The 18,270-nt window shown below is 36.0% G+C and overlaps 1 protein-coding gene and 1 pseudogene across 1 annotated transcript in view; one reads left to right on the top strand and one right to left on the bottom strand.

The window, feature by feature from the left end:
- ADAM10 (ADAM metallopeptidase domain 10) overlaps nucleotides 1–18,270 on the top strand; it is a 137,239-nt gene that overhangs the window by 44,385 nt on the left and 74,584 nt on the right. The window contains exons 3-4 of the mRNA XM_059180626.1: nucleotides 12,286–12,404; nucleotides 15,558–15,716. Of these exons, the coding sequence (XP_059036609.1) occupies nucleotides 12,286–12,404; nucleotides 15,558–15,716 (278 nt within the window). The remainder of the gene's footprint in view (nucleotides 1–12,285; nucleotides 12,405–15,557; nucleotides 15,717–18,270) is intronic.
- LOC131835414 (proteasome subunit alpha type-1-like) lies at nucleotides 5,184–11,496 on the bottom strand (annotated as a pseudogene).

Here is an 18,270-nt window from a genome sequence, read left to right as displayed (position 1 = left end):
AAAACTATCAAATGTTTGGCAATAGCAGAGCAGCAGTACATCCCTTTCATCTGAAACTTTATCTTAAGTGGGAGGGAGATTTAGGATAAGAACTGAGTATAGTACTCATCCATAGGGAAGGAAACGTGAGCTGCTTGAATAGCCACGGTTGGATGGGGTGGAGCCTGGGAGTAGAGCTTGGAAGAGGTGTCTGGATCCTTAGGCCTGTTTGGGTCTGGATAGTTAAAAGGGGCACTGGAAAATGTGGATAGGAGTAGAATAATTGAGGAGCACGGGGAAGAGATAATGATAGGTTTTATCTTTAAGAAAGAGAGATTTGAGGTGGGCCTGGGTTGGACAGTTGGTGAAGCCTCCATCTCCTGGTTTTGGCCCAGGTTGTGATCTTGGGGTTGTGAGATTGAGCCTTGCATCAAGCTCTGTGCTAAGCAAGGAGTCTGTTTGGGATTCTGTCTCCCTTTCCCTCTGCTCCTCCTACTTGTGGGCATGCTCTCCCTCTCTCTAAAATAAATAAATAAATCTTAAAAAGAGAGAGAGAGAGAGAGAGAGCTCTGAAATATTGAAATTGAATGTAGAGGGGCAAATTTCCTTCCCGCTTCCCCCGAAACGGCAATAGGGAATATTGTAGTTTGAAGGGATACGATGATAGAGATGTTTCAGTGTTTTCCACATGAAGAATAACCTGCTAGCTGCTCAGACAAGTCTTCACTAATTCAGCAGAAGTTTTGGAATCCCTTCTCTATGCTAGATATTCTATCTTATCTTCTGCTCTCCTCCTCTTTTTTTTTTCTTTCAGATTTTATTTATTTATTTGACAGAGATCACAAGTAGGCAGAGAGAGAGGAAGGGAAGCAGGCTCCTTGCTGAGCAGAGAGCCCATGCAGGACTGGATCCCAGGACCCTGGGATCATGACCTGAGCCGAAGGCAGAGGCTTTAACCCATTGAGCCACCCAGGCACCCCACCTCCCCTGTTTTTTGATTTGTTATTTATTTGTTGATTTTGAGGTAAGATTGGTGTATATAGCATTATGTAAGTTTTAGGTCTCCAACATTATGATTTCGTATTTGTATATACTAGAAGTAATTACCACCCTAAGTCTAGTTATCCTCCATTGCCATACACTTGATCCCTTTTACCCATTTTGTGTACCTCCCAACCCCCTCTGCTCTGGTAACCACCAGTCTAGTCTGTTCTCTGTATCTATGAGTTTGTTTTTGCTTTGTTTGTTTTGTTTTATTTTTTAGATTCCATATGTAAGTGAAATCATATGTTATTTGTGTTTCTGTTTTTGACTTATTTCACTTAGCAAAGTACCATCAAGTTCCATCCATGTTGTTGCAGATGGCAAGATTTCCTTTTTATGGCCAAGTAATATTCCATTGCATAGATAAAGCACATCATCTTTATCTTCATCCATCAGTGAACACTTAGGTTTGTTTCTATATCTTGGCTACTGTAAATACTTAAGTGAACATGGGGTCCATAGATCTTTCTGAATTAATATTTGAGATTTTGGTTCAGATTCAAACTCTGATTTTATTTGTATGATCTAGGTCATATCAACCTTATCTGATCTGTGAAATTAATAATACAGGTGATCCTTATGATTTTGTATGTTTGATTTATGTTAAATATCTGGATAACTCTTAAATCCTATCATTGTTTTAGTGTTTTATAGAGGCATGTCTTGGAGTACTGCAGGTTTGGTTTCAGACCACTTCAGTAAAGCAAACATTGCAATAAAGCAAGTCAAATGAATCTTTTGGTTTCCCAGCACATCTGAAAGTTAATGTTTATACTATACTGTAGTCCATTCAATATGCAATAGGATTATATGTAAAAAAAAAGTATATACCTTAATTTAAAAATACTTTGTTAAAAAATGCTAAATGCATCATCTGATCTTTTAGCCGTTGTAATCCCTGATCACAGATCACCATAATAAATACAATAATAATGAATAAGTTAGAACTATTGTGAGAATTGCCAAAATGTGACACTGAGATATGACGTGAACAAAAGCTGTTGGAAAAATAGTGCCAGTAGACTATATGCAGGGCTGCTACAGACCTTCAGTTTGTAAAAAAACCACACTATCTGCAAAACACGATAAAATGAAGCACAATCAAATGAGGTATGCTTGGAGGCTCCTGACCGGCTTAGTCAGTTAGAGTATGCGACTCTTGATCTTGGGGTTTTAAGTTCAGGCCCCATGTTGAGTGTAGAGATTGCTTAAAAATAAAATCTTCAAAAACAAGAGGTATGCCTATATTCAGTAGTTTTGCTTGCCATTTGTTTAGTTAACATAACATAGTTGCATAAAGTCAGAGGTGTTTACAGAAACATTTTTTCCCCCTCTCCAATAGATAAATCTTATTCTCACATAATGTAAAATACATGTAGTCTTGTGTTCTGCGATGATGCCATTATGGCGGACTCTTCCCCTTGGCTCTCCTAGTATGGGAAAGACTTAAACTAGTGATCTGTTTGTCTTCTTACACAGGGTAAAGGTTACTCATTTTAGCTCAGGTTTTAGTTTAACTTTTATCTTCATTGGGGATTCTGATCTATGTGTTTTGCTTATTTAGGGTAATTGACCTCAAGGACAACAGTTAAGCCTGGAACTAGATCTTTCAAACTGTATAGCCCTAGAATTTCTGGGGTGATTGCCTCAGGTGCTGCCCAGTGTGGTGCCTGTGGGTTGACTGTGCCCTTTCCCCTTCTACCAACCCATTCATTTTATCCTTTAAAAAAGTAGATTTACACACACACACACACACACACACACACACACTCTTTTTAAAGATCATTTGAAAAAAGGACTTTTCTGTTTCAAAAAGTGTACTCATGGGAGTAAACTAGGTATTTGACTCATAGTAATGATATTAAATGTTGACAACTTGTCTTAAAAAATAATTTGGATGGAGACTCAGGGATTTTTATTAAGAATAAAGTGAATGTTAAGAGATAACATCTAGAGACCTCAGGGATGTCCTGTAGTAGTACAGTTTTATTTCTAGGAGTCATTGAGCCAGGTCTACCATAGACCTGTTCCATTTAGATATGATAGACCTCTGTTTATGATGACAGTTCTGGTCTTTGGGACTGCTGGATTATACTGATGTACTTTTAAGCAAGGCTTTTGCTCCCAGGGTTCTTTCCTGTGTTACCAAGGTACTTCATTAGTTGAGGCCTTTTGTCCTAATATGGCTTCAGTTCAAGGGATGTACCCTTTATCTCTTGTTTTCTTCTGAAAATCAGAGCCATACTCTCCTTAGCCAAAATAGCAGCTGTATGGACAAAGGCAACTTCTTTTTACTCTGTATTCTTAGTGTTCTAATATATAGAAGAGATACTTCTTCATATAAAGATGTAGAGGATACATAAACTTCCAGAAATTTTTATAGAGACCTATCCTAAACAAAATTGATTTTGTTGTTCTGGTACCTCTACTGTTTCTTTAGATGTAGAGTGCTTTTCTAAAGCCTAGAAAGGAAAGCCAGCTATTATTATCATATGGTACAACTAGATCCTCAAAACAGTGAAGTTAGAGAATTGGAATGTTTGATTTTTTTCAAATTACTGTTATTTGTTAACTGATTTTGCCTTCCTATAATTTCACTGTGTTCTTTTTTTTTTCTTTCTTTTTTTTTTCACTGTGTTCTTTACATCTTTACTATAATGCCATTGAGGAAAACAAGAAAGAATTACAGTAGAAATACTATAATCAATATGAGGGATAAAATACTGTTGATCAGTAGAATCAGTATAGTCGTTAAATCTAAAGGTAGAAAAGCATTCCAGGTGCAAGTAATGTTCTTTATACAGAGCATCTTTCTTCCCAAAGAAAATCTAAAGTTCTTCTTTGATGACAGTGTGCTATATAATGATAATGATAATAATAGTAATAAGACTAAACTTACTGAAAGAAACATAGTAAAAGGAGACAGAGGTTAGCCTTAATCTTGAAAGTGGCTTAACCCTTAAAAAAGAAAATTTCTTATGGTAGTATTATACAATTTTCAGTGAGAATTAAACAAGGTTATATTTTTATTTCATTATCTTATTTGCATTTGTTCAGATTTTAAAAGATGACTTGTTTTCAGAGACTGATAATACTACATTAAGACTACTACAGCACTCAGTGTGTATTAGCTTGACTTAAAAAAAAAATATTTTATTTATTTATTTGACAGACAGAAATCATAAACAGGCAGAGAGAGTAGGAAGCAGGCTCCCCACTTAGCAGAGAGCCCAATATGGGGCTCGATCCCAGGACCCTGAGATCGTGACCTGAACCGAAGGTAGAGGCTTATCTCATTGAGCCACCCAGGCGCCCCTAGCTTGACTTTTTAAATCACATGCTTGAGATACATTTGTGGTATCGTAGAAAGAGTAAGATGCAACAGCTGAATACTGAAGTTCTAGTCCTAATTCTAGTCTTGTGACCTTGAGTCATACCCTTTGATAGAAATACTCATCACAACTCCTTTGCAGGTTACTCTGAGGATAAGATATAGTAACATAGGTAAAAATGCTGTGAAAATCGTAAACCTGTTTACATTTGGGAAGATTGTTATAATCTCATTATCTTCGCAATATCACTGTCTCACTTGGTTCTTTTGGAACTTTTATCACCAAGAACAGTATCTCTGGCCACACAATTTTATCTTATTCTCCAAGTCTTTTGAATACAATAATTTACAAATATTTACTTGTTTATTTTTATTATGGCAAAATAATACATCACTTACTATTTTAACCATTTTTAAGTGAACAATTCAGTTGTACCTTTCATAGTGTTGTGCAGCTACCACCACTATCCATTTTCAGAGTTTTTTCACCTTCTCAAACAGAAATTCTTTTTCCTCCCTACAAGCAGGTGAAACAATTTTACTTCACAGTTGTCTTTAAGATCACAAAACACTATGTTCTTCATACAAAAATATTAGTACAGATAACTATACTTTCTAGAAAATGATTATATAGATCCCCAAAGAAAAATGCACACCATTACATGATTTCAGACAAGTTACTTGGGAAAAACACATCTGGACTGATTCCTAAAACATACCATAAGACCACCCTGCATCTTTTGGTTCAAAGTATAGATTACTGTCATCAGTATGTGCTCCACATTCTTACATAGTTGGTAATACACATAGAGACTGGTTGGTTTGTGACTTAATGTTCCATTGGTTCATCAGCCTTTTCTTCAGGTTAATCAGCAGGTTGAACAGGCTGTACCTTTCTTTGTGGTCTTTCTTCAAGACCTTCTAGGAATGAAGATACATCAGCTCCTCCTAAGTAGTAAACTCCAAGTCTTTACCAACAATTCCAGTGGAAACATTCTTTGTAGTTCAGTCCTGTTCTGCACGAAGTGTCTTTTGTAAGGCACGCAGACCATGTTTAGCCAGGTCATCAAACCTAGACATATGTCTCTCCAAGTGAGTACAAGCTGATTGAGAATGGGCTACAATGGACGTGCCTCTGCAGTCAAAGTAGTTGGCAAATGGCAGGTTTGGAAAATATGAGGGCCCATAGCATCATAACCAACAAAATATGGTCTCTGGACATATCATTGTGTTTGTATCTGGGTCTTGCTTCCAATTAGAGATGCAGGACAAGACACAGGAGGAGGTCTTCAAACAGAAATACTTTACCCATTAAACGATAATTCCCTGGGGCACGTGAGTGGCTCAGTGGGTTAAGCCTCTGCCTTCGGCTCAGGTTATGATCCCAGGGTCCTGGGATTGAGCCCCACATTGGGCTCTCTGCTCAGCGGGGAACCTGCTTCCTCCTCTGTCTCTGCCTGCCTCTCTGCCTACTTGTGATCTCTGTCAAATAAATGAATAAATAAAATCTTAAAAAACAAACAAACAAACAAACAAACAATAATTCCCCTTTTCTGTCCTCTCAGCAGTCACTGATAACCTCTATTTTACCTTCTATCTCTATGAATTTACCTCTTGTAGGTCTCTCAGATGAGTGGAATCATGCCATAGTATGCCTTTTGTGTCTGACTTACTTAGCAAAGTGTTTTCAAGATTCATCCATGTTGTAGCACATAACAGAGTTTCATTACTTTTTTTTTTTTTTTTAAAGATTTTATTTATTTATTTCACAGACCGAGATCATAAGTAGGCAGAGAGGCAGGCAGAGAGAGAGAGAGGAGGAAGCAGGCTCCCTGCTGAGCAGAGAGCCCGATGCGGGACTCGATCCCGGGACCCCGAGATCATGACCTGAACCGAAGGCAGCAGCTTAACCCACTGAGCCACCCAGGTGCCCCCAGAGTTTCATTACTTTTTAAGGCTGAATAATCCATTGTATATGTATTCCACTCGTGTACATTTTTAAAAATCCATCTATCGATGGACAGTTGGGTTATTTCCATATTATGCTTTTGTGAATAATGCTGTTATTAATATTGGTGTACAAGAATCTGTTTGAGTCCCTGATTTTAATTCCTTTGGGTATTTATACCTAGCAGTAGAATTACTGGGTCATATAATAATTCTGTGTTTGATATTTAATGAACCATCAAACTTTTTCCAGAATACAATGATTTTTATAAGGCAGTGGTCACTGTAGTTTTTCTGATCCTTTGAACCAAAAGTGTAAACAATTAAAAAACCAGATTATGTTTTCAGATTGTTTTTTATTCAGGGCTTGTTGAGAAACTGGGAAGGTAGGATGTGGTTAGCTAATTATTTTGTAATATGGTATCCAACAGGAATGTTATGAAGAAGTTATAATTCATAGAAATATTAAAATAGCATAAAGATATGTATTAAACTGATGGTAGTAGAATTAAAATTAAAGAATTGGAATTTAGTGACTTAATTAATGGAGTAAATTACATCTAGCTTCTAATTATTCTTTCGTAGTTTGTCTGTTTCATAGATTGTGATAGACTTTTAATCTTGTTTTTTTTTTCTTTTCTAATAATTTTTTATTTTTTATAAACATATAATATATTTTTATCCCCAGGGGTACAGGTCTGTGAATCGCCAGGTTTACACACTTCACAGCACTCACCAAAGCACATACCCTCCCCAGTGTCCATAACCCCACCCCTCTTCTCCCAACCCCACTCCCCCCAGCAACACTGTTTTGTGAGATTAAGAGTCGCTTATGGTTTGTCTCCCTCCCAATCCCATCTTGTTTCATTTATTCTTCTTCTACCCCCTTAAGCCCCCATGTTGCATCACCACTTCCTCATATCAGGGAGATCATATTATAGTTGTCTTTCTCCGCTTGACTTATTTCGCTAAGCATGATACGCTCTAGTTCCATCCACGTTGTCGCAAATGGCAAGATTTCATTTCTTTTGATGGCTGCATAGTATTCCATCGTGTATATATACCACATCTTCTTTATCCATTCATCTGTTGATGGACATCTAGGTTCTTTCCATAGTTTGGCTATTGTAGACATTGCTGCTATAAATGTTCCGGTGCATGTGCCCCTTTGGATCACTACGTTTGTATCTTTAGGGTAAATACCCAGTAGTGCAATTGCTGGGTCATAGGGCAGTTGTATTTTCAACATTTTGAGGAACCTCCATGCTATTTTCCAGAATGGTTGCACCAGCTTGCATTCCCACCAGCAGTGTAGAGGGTTCCCCTTTCTCCGCATCCTCGCCAGCATCTGTCATTTCCTGACTTGTTAATTTTAGCCATTCTGACTAGTGTAAGGTGATGTCATCTCATTGTGGTTTTGATTTGTATTTCCCTGATGCCGAGTGAAATGGAGCACTTTTTCATGTGTCTGTTGGCCATCTGGATGTCTTCTTTGCAGAAATGTCTGTTCATGTCCTCTGCCCATTTCTTGATTGGATTATTTGTTCTTTGGGTGTTGAGTTTGCTAAGTTCTTTAAAGATTTTGGACTCTAGTCCTTTATCTGATATGTCGTTTGCAAATATCCTCTCCCATTCTGTCAGTTGTCTTTTGGTTTTGTTAACTGTTTCCTTTGCTGTGCAAAAGCTTTTGATCTTGATAAAATCCCAGTAGTTCATTTTTGCCCTTGCTTCCCTTGCCTTTGGCGATGTTCCTAGGAAGATGTTGCTGCGGCTGAGATAGAAGAGGTTGCTGCCTGTGTTCTCCTCAAGGATTTTGATGGATTCCTTTCTCACATTGAGGTCCTTCATCCATTTTGAGTCTATTTTTGTGTGTGGTGTAAGGAAATGCTCCAATTTCATTTTTCTGCATGTCGCTGTCCAATTTTCTCAACACCATTTATTGAAGAGGCTGTTTTTTTTCCATTGGACATTCTTTCCTGCTTTGTCGAAGATTAGTTGACCATAGAGTTGAGGGTCTATTACAAAGCTGTCATCAAGACAGCATGGTACTGGCACAAAAACAGTACCATTGACACATCCATCAATGGGACAGAATAGAAAGCCCAGTAATTTTGTTTGTTTTTACCATTTACCTGCCTGTCAGGCTCAATGTTGTACCATTCCCTCTTCTGTTGATAAATGTTTTAGATGCAAATTAATGTTAATAAAAGCAATGCATTTGGTGGGGGTATTATCTCAGTTTGATTTTTTGTTTCATTATCTATACTGCTACTTGATTGTGAATGGTAATTGAGAACTGATTTTATATATGGTGTAGTCCAATTTAAATCAGTATGGAGAATAATGTTTAGTACATGTGAGATGATTTTCTTACACTGCCAGTATCAGGGTTGGAAGGGAACTACTTCAAGTGTTCTTAAATTTTATCTGTTAACTTCCTCTAGGGTTCCTATGTGCTTAAACATTTTAAGTGATATAAAACTATTTTTTGAGGGGTAGGGAATGTAGCATAGATTGTTTTTATACTGAGCTTAACTTCTTTCTGAAGCTTATAACCCCCCTTTTTGCATATAGAATATACTCTTGCTTATAATGGTTATAGGGTATAATAATTTTGCTGAATAATAAATCTTGAATGATTAAATATACTAAGCCCTTGGACTTTTAGTGTTCTAGTCCCTTTAGCAAAGATGCTCTTTTTCAGGTAGTATTTGTACAGTGAGTTAAAAGTATATATAATGATAACTTGATGATTTTTCAAATATTGTGATCCTTCAAAAAATAATGTATTTATTTATACCTTCATATGATCAAGAATTTCCTGTTAACAGAAGAAATTTTATGAAAAGTCAGGATGTGTAGTAAGAATTCAGGCAGGATTCCTGTTTGTTCAGGGTAGTCTGTTTTTAACCTTGCCTGCAGAGTTCCCGTTTAGAAGGTATGTTTGACTTTTGATTACTTGTGCCAGGAGATGGAAAACTTAAGGCTCTAAGGATACTTTTCCTAACCTAGAGTCTTTGTCTCAGCCCTGGGAAGCTTTTGGAGTTTTTTTGGTGAGAGTTTGAGGCCAGTAGAAAATGAATACAACCTCAAAATAAAGGAGTACCAATATTGACATGAAATTAAGGAAAATATAAAATAGAAAAAGTTGAAAAAGGGACACAGCTTTCTGAAGCTAATGAGTATACCCTGTTGACCCTTATTTACTTGAAAAATGAATTTTTTTCCCTTCAAGATAAACTTTATTGAAGTATAATTTATATATATATATTTTTAGTGTATGTGCTGCTGAAGCAAGCACAAAGTATAATTTACAGAAAATATACAGTTGGCCCTTGAACAATGTGGGAGTTAGGGGCACCAACCCGTTGACACAACCAAAAGCCTTGTACAACTTTTGACTCCCCCCAAAACTCAGCTACTATCGATTATATAATCGATAAGACTGGAAGTCTTTGTGATATGGTATCCAACAGGAATGTTATACTGGAAGTCTTATTGATTATATAAATAGTTGATGAATACTACTTTGTATGTCTTATGTATTATATACTGTATTCTTAAAGTAAGCTAGAGAAAAAATATTATTAAGAAAACGATACTGTATTATATTTATGGGGGAAAAAATCCGTGGGTAAGTGGACACATGCACTTCGGATCTGTGTTGTTGAAAGGTCAGCTGTACTCATTTCATGTGTGTAGTGTGAGTTAGGTTTTGACAAATGTATATATTTGTGTAGCCACCATTCAAATCAAGATAATAGAACATGTCCCTCTGAGCAAAAATTCCTTCATCCCCGTTTGCTCTTAGTCTCTCTTCACCCCAGACAGCCACCAATCTGCTTTCTGTCACTGTAGATAGGTTTTTGCCTATTCTAGAATTACGTATCTATGCAATTATACTATATATATTCTTTTGTATCTTCACAAAAGTGCATATTTTTAGTAGTTTGGCATTTTTTGGTTTGCCATTGTATGAATAAGCCACAGTCTTTTAAACTCTACTTGTTGATACTAACTGAAAAATTGATTTCCAGTTTTTATATATTTTGAATGAAATTGCTTTGGACATTTGTGTCCAGTTTGTTTTTGCGGAGTTACGTATTATATTTTCACTTCTCTTGGGGTAGAATTGTGGATCATAGGGTTTTCATGTTTAACCTCAAAAAAACTGTCAGTTTTCCAAAGTGTGATTGTACCATTTTATACTTCTACCAGCAATGTGTGGCGGATCCAGTTACTCTACATCCTACTAACATTTGGGGGTTGCTAATTGAACACTTTGGTTCAGATTCATTAGGGGAGAAATTGGGCTATGTGCAGACTCTTTTAACAGTTATAGAAGAGACTTGAAATACATTTAAGGGTTTAGTAATGATAGCTAATTAATTGCCATTTGTTTTGCAGCTCCTCTGTGCCAGGTGCTGTGTTAATGACTTTACATGTATTATAAGCGATCATCCTTAAAAGGGCTTTTACAAGATAGAATTTATTATCTTTATTTAAGAGATCAGAATCCTGGGCTAGTTGATTTTAGGCATAAGAGTTGATTCATAGTTTGATTCAAACCCTAGATTCTTTATTTAATTTCACCTCAGTATTTTGGTCTTTGTCTTTTATGGAGGACCATTGAAAATGAGTAAGATTTCGGCTAAGATATTGGTCTTTTGATATTGGTCATCATAGGCTTCTCAAATTAAATTGAGGAAGGTCTAATGATAATTAGAAGAATTAGAAGCCCTAGGGAAAACATATAGAAGTTGAAACGAGTTGTGTGTTTATGTATATGTAAAAGAAAGAGCATGCATAGTTACTTTTCTGAGGAGAGTCATTAATATAGATGCCGCTTTTTTTTAATGAATCAAATATTTTATTAGTTCAGAAAGGCTCACCCACAAAATATGTATTTATCACTTCAATTTGTTGTCTGACTGCCACACAGTTTAGCATGATTAAAAAAATTTTTTTTTTTCTGATCAAAATGACGTCAGTCAGGGCTCAAACACTGAAGCGTCACAACTCTCCTCAAAGTGTCTCTCCCTCAAGACTGGGTACATAATTGAAGGAGCTCAGTACAAAACAAAAATGTGGAACCATTTGTAAAAAAAAAATTAAGAATTTCCAGACGGTGGGACCCGGGCGTTAAACCCAGCCATGGCCCTTCCAGTTAGATACTCAGAATGCACTGCAGCCATGATGGCAGCCAGGCTCCTCCTGTCTCCTTGTCCTATCCTTCCGTCATGGAGACTGATGTTTCCTCTCTCCTGCTCCTGTATAACAAAGTGAAAGTAGTTAGAACCTTCCCCAAGAGGTGGAGTCTTCCTGACCCTAGTCGTCTTATCTTCTTCTTCTTTTTTTAAAAATTTTATTAATTAAAAAAAAAAAACCCATATAATGTATTTTTATCTCCAGGGGTACAGGTCTGTGAATCACCAGGTCCACACATCTCACAGCACTCACCATAGCACATACCCCGCCTCAATGTCCATAACCCCACCACCCTCTCCCAACTCCCCTCCCCCACTTTTTAATGTATTGTTTAAGTTGTGAAAAGTAGGGGAAAATAGCAAAGCTGCAGAATTACTAAAGAGGAAAGACAGGTAGTGGTAAATAATAGTAATTGGGTCAAGAAGCTTGTTTTTATATCCAAGCAACTTAGTTGCTGTTGAAATTAACTTGTTTTACAATGTGGGAATCAGACTTTTGGCATTTAATTTTTAATATGTCTTAGACAGTTAATGTTTAATTATATATAATTTCAATTTGCATTGTAGCTACTAGATTTAATTTTAGAGCAAATTTTTTTAAAGAAAGATCTTGTATATTTCCAGGTAAACAAATGGTGTGAAACAGTTTATATTTTGCAGAACTTTTGTGCTCGCTTCAGCAGCACATATACTAAAATTGCAGAACTTTTAACAAAAAATGTTTAAAATTTGGATCCTTTAAATTTCATTTTTATCCTTTTCCATCCTGTTTTGTAGACATTTCAACCTACGAATGAAGCGGGATACATCTCTTTTCAGTGATGAATTTAAAGTAGAAACATCAAATAAAGTACTTGATTATGATACCTCTCATATTTACACTGGACATATTTATGGTAAGTTGAATCTTAGAAGGATCTCTTTCTTTAGTTTTTTTCTGTACAAAGAAACACATATATTTTGAAGTATAGGCATATATTCCAGAGAGGTGGGATAATTCCTGAGGAGATTTAAATGTATTATGAAGGATAACAGTCTTTGAAGAATAAAGTAATCCTTGGACCGATCTCTATATGTATATTTAATAATGAATTACACAGTGCCTGGCTTCTGAAAGAAATGTAGTTGTGATTCTCTGAATACCTATGACTGTTAGATTTTTTTTTAAAAAAAGATTTTATTTATTTATTTGAGAGAGAGAGAAAGAAACAGAGTGAGAGAGCATGAGAGGGGAGGTCAGAGGGAGAAGCAGACTCCCCGTGGAGCTGGGAGCCAGATGTGGGACTCAATCCCAGGACTCCAGGATCGTGACCTGAGCTGAAGGCAGTTGCCTAACCAACTGAGCCATGCAGGCACCTATATGATTGTTAGATTTTTAAAAAAGCTTTTAATGATTTCATTAATTTTCTGATCTTTCAAGCAAAGCATTAGCTGTGTTTTATAAGAAAAGAGAAGAAACCTTAAAAAAAAAAGGGACAAAGTCATTCATAGAAAAGTCCTTTTTGGGCCTTCCTGCTTCAGAATCTATTTACAGTGTTCACAATTCTTTTTTTTTTTTTTTTAAATCAAGACTTTATTGGATAAATGTTATACAGCATTCTTTAACATTTAAGTCTTAGCATACTTCAGATGAGAAACAACTTTAGTCATTCAGATCTACAAAATGAAATAGACTTGTGAAGATTCGAAGTATAGATAAAGGTAGCATTGAAGCAAAGCTTAAATATTAAGCAGCTAAAGCAATGAAAAGTGAAATAACAACATGGTATGTCTCGATTTTAAATACCACCAAATTTTATTTGTTAAAAAATGAAAATGTGGTTTATAACAAAACACTTTGGGAATCTTGTCATGAGAAAAAAATATTTAGATATTTAAAAGATTTGGGAGAGATCAGGTTTTGCCTTTGTATTATTATTTTTTGATCATTTCCATCACTGCACAAAGAATTCTAAAGCTTCATTGTTGTGCAGCCTACTGTGGTGTGAAGTTATCTGTTTCTTGAAGTGAGCTTGAAAGGTACTGCTGGTGTTCAATCTCAGAACAAGATGGACTCCAGCCTTAGCCCTAGGGCCGTGAAGAACAGGGGGCCACAGAGGTACACATAATCTTTGGAGCTACCTGCTGCTCAGTTCTGAACTGACTTTTTGAGATTTGATCAGATGTGTATAATGACTTCATGAAGATTTCTGAAAAGATCTTAGAATGTGCTCCAAACTACTGTGTTCACAATTCTAACAAATTTCCCTTACTAAACTGATTAAGAAGGTAATAGGGCGGGGCGCCTGGGTGGCTCAGTGGGTTAAAGCCTCTGCCTTCGGCTCAGGTCATGATCCCAGGGTGTTGGGATCAAGCCCCACATCGGGCTCTCTGCTCAGCAGGGAACCTGCTTCCTCTTCTCTCTCTGCCTGCCTCTCTGCCTATTTGTGATCTCTGTCTGTCAAATAAATAAATAAAATCTTAAAAAAAAAATGTAATAGGGCTATGGGGAGTACACTTAACCCAAGAAAAAGTTACATTTGACAGTTTAGTAGTATGGAAAGAACAGTCAAATCTTCTGGAGATATTAGAGAGGTTCAAAATATTGTTATAACTATATTAATAAATACTCAAGATGGTTCTCAGTTATTAAGACAAAGTTAACTGAAAGTTAAATTTCATTTCTATAAGATCTTTACTCAAAATCATAACATTATGGAAAATTAAGTTATTAAAAATTTTTCCTATTTTTTTTATGCCAGGTAAATGAGGCATTTCTGTACTTAGAATTTCTTACTTGTAGATGAAACTTTGTTAATAAATTACAAGTTTTCTATAAAGTGTTTTTCCATCAGTCTAAACTTTCAATATTGAACCATTATTCCTTTGATCATTTATCTTTCTTGGCAGAATGTAGTGTCTACCTTTCTTTGCTAGGTGATGGTCAAGAAGAGTATAAAACTAGATGAATTTGCAGATAGAAATCATGTTTAAAATACCAGTGTCTTGGGTTCTTAACTTTAGTCCTAAGTTAATTCACAGTCAGTTAATTAATGTTAATCTACAGTTTAGAAATTGTGGAAAGCCTGATACTTATTTTAATGAGAAAATTTTAACAGGTAAATTTAACTTTTAATGCACCATCCCCCTACTTTTCATTTCTTCATATCATTTGATGGCTGACGCCCACTTTTTCTTTGTGAATATCTCAAAATAGCCTTTTTATCCTCTATTTTCTTTCACTAGAGAAGTATAATTGATGGGACAGTTTATAAATTACAAAGGATTTTTGGTATGCTTTTGTTCAAACTACTTCTGAAATATTTGATACTTACTTATTTTAAAAATATATTTCTAAAAAAAGGAAGCCAAAAGTTTCATACAGATTATGTCAGGTGGGAAAAGAACTTTATTACTTATGGTGATTAGAGCAAAAACTCAAAAGATACTTTATTTTCTTTCTTTCTTTCCTGCCTGCCTGCCTACCTTCCTTCCTTCCTTCTTTTCTTTCCTGTCCTTTCTGTTTCTTTCTGTCTTTCTTTCTTTCTTCTTGAACTAATGACCCTGTGAGATCAAGACCTGAGTTGAGATCAAGAGTCAGAAGCTTAACTGACTGAGCCACCCGGGTGCTCCTCTAAAAAAACGTTAATATCTGTGTTTTGGAAGTGCATATTTTATCAGTGAATCTGTTTGCCTCTTTCTGAGTTTAAGTTAATTTAACAATTATTTATTGAATGACTATTGAATTCTTGCCAGGTACTGTACTTAGATGCTGGGAATGTGATTGTCAATGAAAAAGATGTTCTCTTCTCACTGTTGTTATCTAGTAATTGAATAGACTTTAACTACGTACTAGTTGCTGTTCACATCTCAAATTCTGCTTGATATATTCTTTGTGAAAATTAATTTCCCCAATAAATTTGTATTCAGGTTTTTAAAATATGTAAGAAAAGGGGTGCCTGGGTGGCTCATTGGGTTAAGATATGTAAGAATGGCTTTTTTTAAAGGAGAACGAATTTAACATTTACGTGAAAATTTATTTTTCAAGTGTTTGTTCCTTTCATTAACAGGTGAAGAAGGAAGCTTTAGCCATGGGTCCGTTATTGATGGAAGATTTGAAGGATTCATCCAGACTCGTGGTGGCACATTTTATGTTGAGCCAGCAGAGCGATATATTAAAGACCGAACTCTGCCCTTTCATTCTGTCATTTATCATGAAGATGATATTAGTAAGTACTTAAATTTTATTAAGTAGCCTTCTGCAAAAAGACATATAAATAGTTAAAAGTATGTGGAGACATGAGTCCTGAACTGTTTTCTCTCCTAAGCTATTAATCAGGCTAGAAAAGAGTTTCACAGCCAGAGTCTCAATTTAACAAATAGTAGACCTGTATGAAGAGTTGATTTCTTTGTCAGTCCATGCCTACTTTGTTGATACGGTACAACCAGTTCTATTTGAACTATGAGTCAACCAACTCTGATTGAATTGGAAATTCTTTATTCTGATAATCAGTCATTTAATGCTATAATGCCTTTGTGTGTGTGGCTTTCCTGTTAAATTTCTTGTAAATTTCAGGGTGGGTATTTGTGTAGTACTGTGTAGTATTTAAGGATTATTTCGGATATTTTTGTATCTCTAAATTCTTTGAGTATTTCTTTTTGGAATCTTGAAATAATTTTATTTCAGCTTGGTGAGATTCTAGGTTTATTGATTTTTGTCCTCTATCCTTGTTTTTATTTATTTATTTTATTTTATTTTATTTTATTTTTATTTTATTTTTTTTTAAAGATTTTATTTATTTATTTGACAGAGAGAGATCACAAGCAGGCAGAGAGGCAGGCAGAGAGAGAGAGAGGGAAGCAGGCTCCCTGCCGAGCAGAGAGCCCGATGCGGGACTCGATCCCAGGACCCCGAGATCATGACCTGAGCCGAAGGCAGCGGCTTAACCCACTGAGCCACCCAGGCGCCCCTCTATCCTTGTTTTTTTTTTTTTTTTTTTTTTTAAAGATTTTTATTTATTTATTTGACAGAGAGAAATCACAAGCAGATGGAGAGGCAGGTAGAGAGAGAGGAAGGGAAGCAGGCTCCCCGCTGAGCAGAGAGCCCGATGCGGGACTCGATCCCAGGATCCTGAGATCATGACCCGAGCTGAAGGCAGCGGCTCAACCCACTGAGCCACCCAGGCGCCCTCTATCCTTGTTTTTACATGATTGTAATTTGTTGGGAGAATTCTTTTTCTGCATTTTAAGAGTAGAAAATGTACTTGTACTTCACTGTTTAATTTTACCATTGTTCATATATTCACAGTCATCCAGTCACGAGAATGCTTTAATGAAATACCACCGAAATACATTCCTCTAATTTATAATGCCTCTTGAATACTCATATTTTATTTTTGACTATAATTAGACTAGTCTCATTTTTTGCCTATTTTCCTAACTTGGCAACTTCCTTCTGGCTTCATTTTCCATTCTACAGCCAGGAATTTATTGTCAGTAATTTCATTCTCACTCCTAATAATATGCTGGAAAGCCTAACCATCTTGGCTTTTTGCTCTATCAGCTCTGACAGTTTCCATACTTCTTTAGTCTGTCCAACTGCTTGTTATCTCTGATGTTGGATTGCTATAGAAAATAGCATAATTATTCTAGATAGGGTGCATTATGATTTTTAGCTACTTACTAACTCACAAATTCATTAATGCTACTTGCTTGTATCTATATGTACATATTTTTAATGCTATTTGCCTATATTTATTCATCCCTGTTTGATTCCTTTTCCAGTTTACCCTGCTGGTGTTTCAGACTTCTCAAGCACCATGCTACAGTCCTTCTTCATAAGCTGGAATATGAATTCCTTTGCCTTCCTTTCTTTCTGCCAACAGAATTACTATCTACTTGATTCGTATGTTACTTTGTAATTTTTTTTAGTAATTTAATCTTCTTGCAGGTTTACCTTTCCAGTCAGGGTATACAAGTTCTCCAAACATGATTTCTGTTTCTTTTGCTTCTTTAGCATTCCAAATTTTATTTAATATCTGGAGCAGATTCTTTACAGACACTTAATGAAATCTTGAAACATTTTCCTTACGATGTTTTCTCAAAATCAAACAAGGCCTTATGGGAAAGGGAGAGGAGGAGAGTAATGGACAGATTTTGAACACCTGTTTTTATTTGTATTATGATCAAACTTTATCCTTTGCCGATTTACACTTCCCATGAATTATGATTTCTATTATTATTACATATTCTCTCTCATTTCCTTCCTTCTGTCTACTTGTAAGTAGGTTGAGCATATTCTGCTCTTTTTTGCACTTTTATTGCTTCCTGTCCTGTAATTGCATTTTTCCACTTTCCATCTTATAGTAACTTCCAAATACCTTCCTTTACATCAACTTTTCTTTTCCCCCCAAAATGACAAGTTAGCCTGGAGGATCAGTGACATTGGATGTGACTGAGTTTTCTATGCCTTTTGGCATTTAACTTTACCATCGATTTCATTTCTTGTTTTTTACTTGTCCTATTAAAATATAAGTTCATTAAGGGGCTCAGTGGGTTAAGCCTCTGCCTTTGGCTCAGATCATGATCTCAGGGTCCTGGGATCGTGCCCGGCATTGAGCTTTCTGCTCAGTGGGGAGCCTACTTCCCCCCTTTCTCTGCCTGCCTTTCTGCCTACTTGTGATCTCTCTCTCTGTGTCAAATAAATAAATAAAATCTTTAAAAAATATATATATATTTTCATTAAAAAAAATAATGTTCATGCTAAGGAGACCTTTTCATGTT

Source organism: Mustela lutreola, chromosome 7, assembly GCF_030435805.1.
Source record: "Mustela lutreola isolate mMusLut2 chromosome 7, mMusLut2.pri, whole genome shotgun sequence".
NCBI lineage: Eukaryota > Metazoa > Chordata > Mammalia > Carnivora > Mustelidae > Mustela > Mustela lutreola.
Note: the sequence above shows the minus strand (reverse complement) of the source record. Positions and strands in the feature narration are given on the sequence as shown.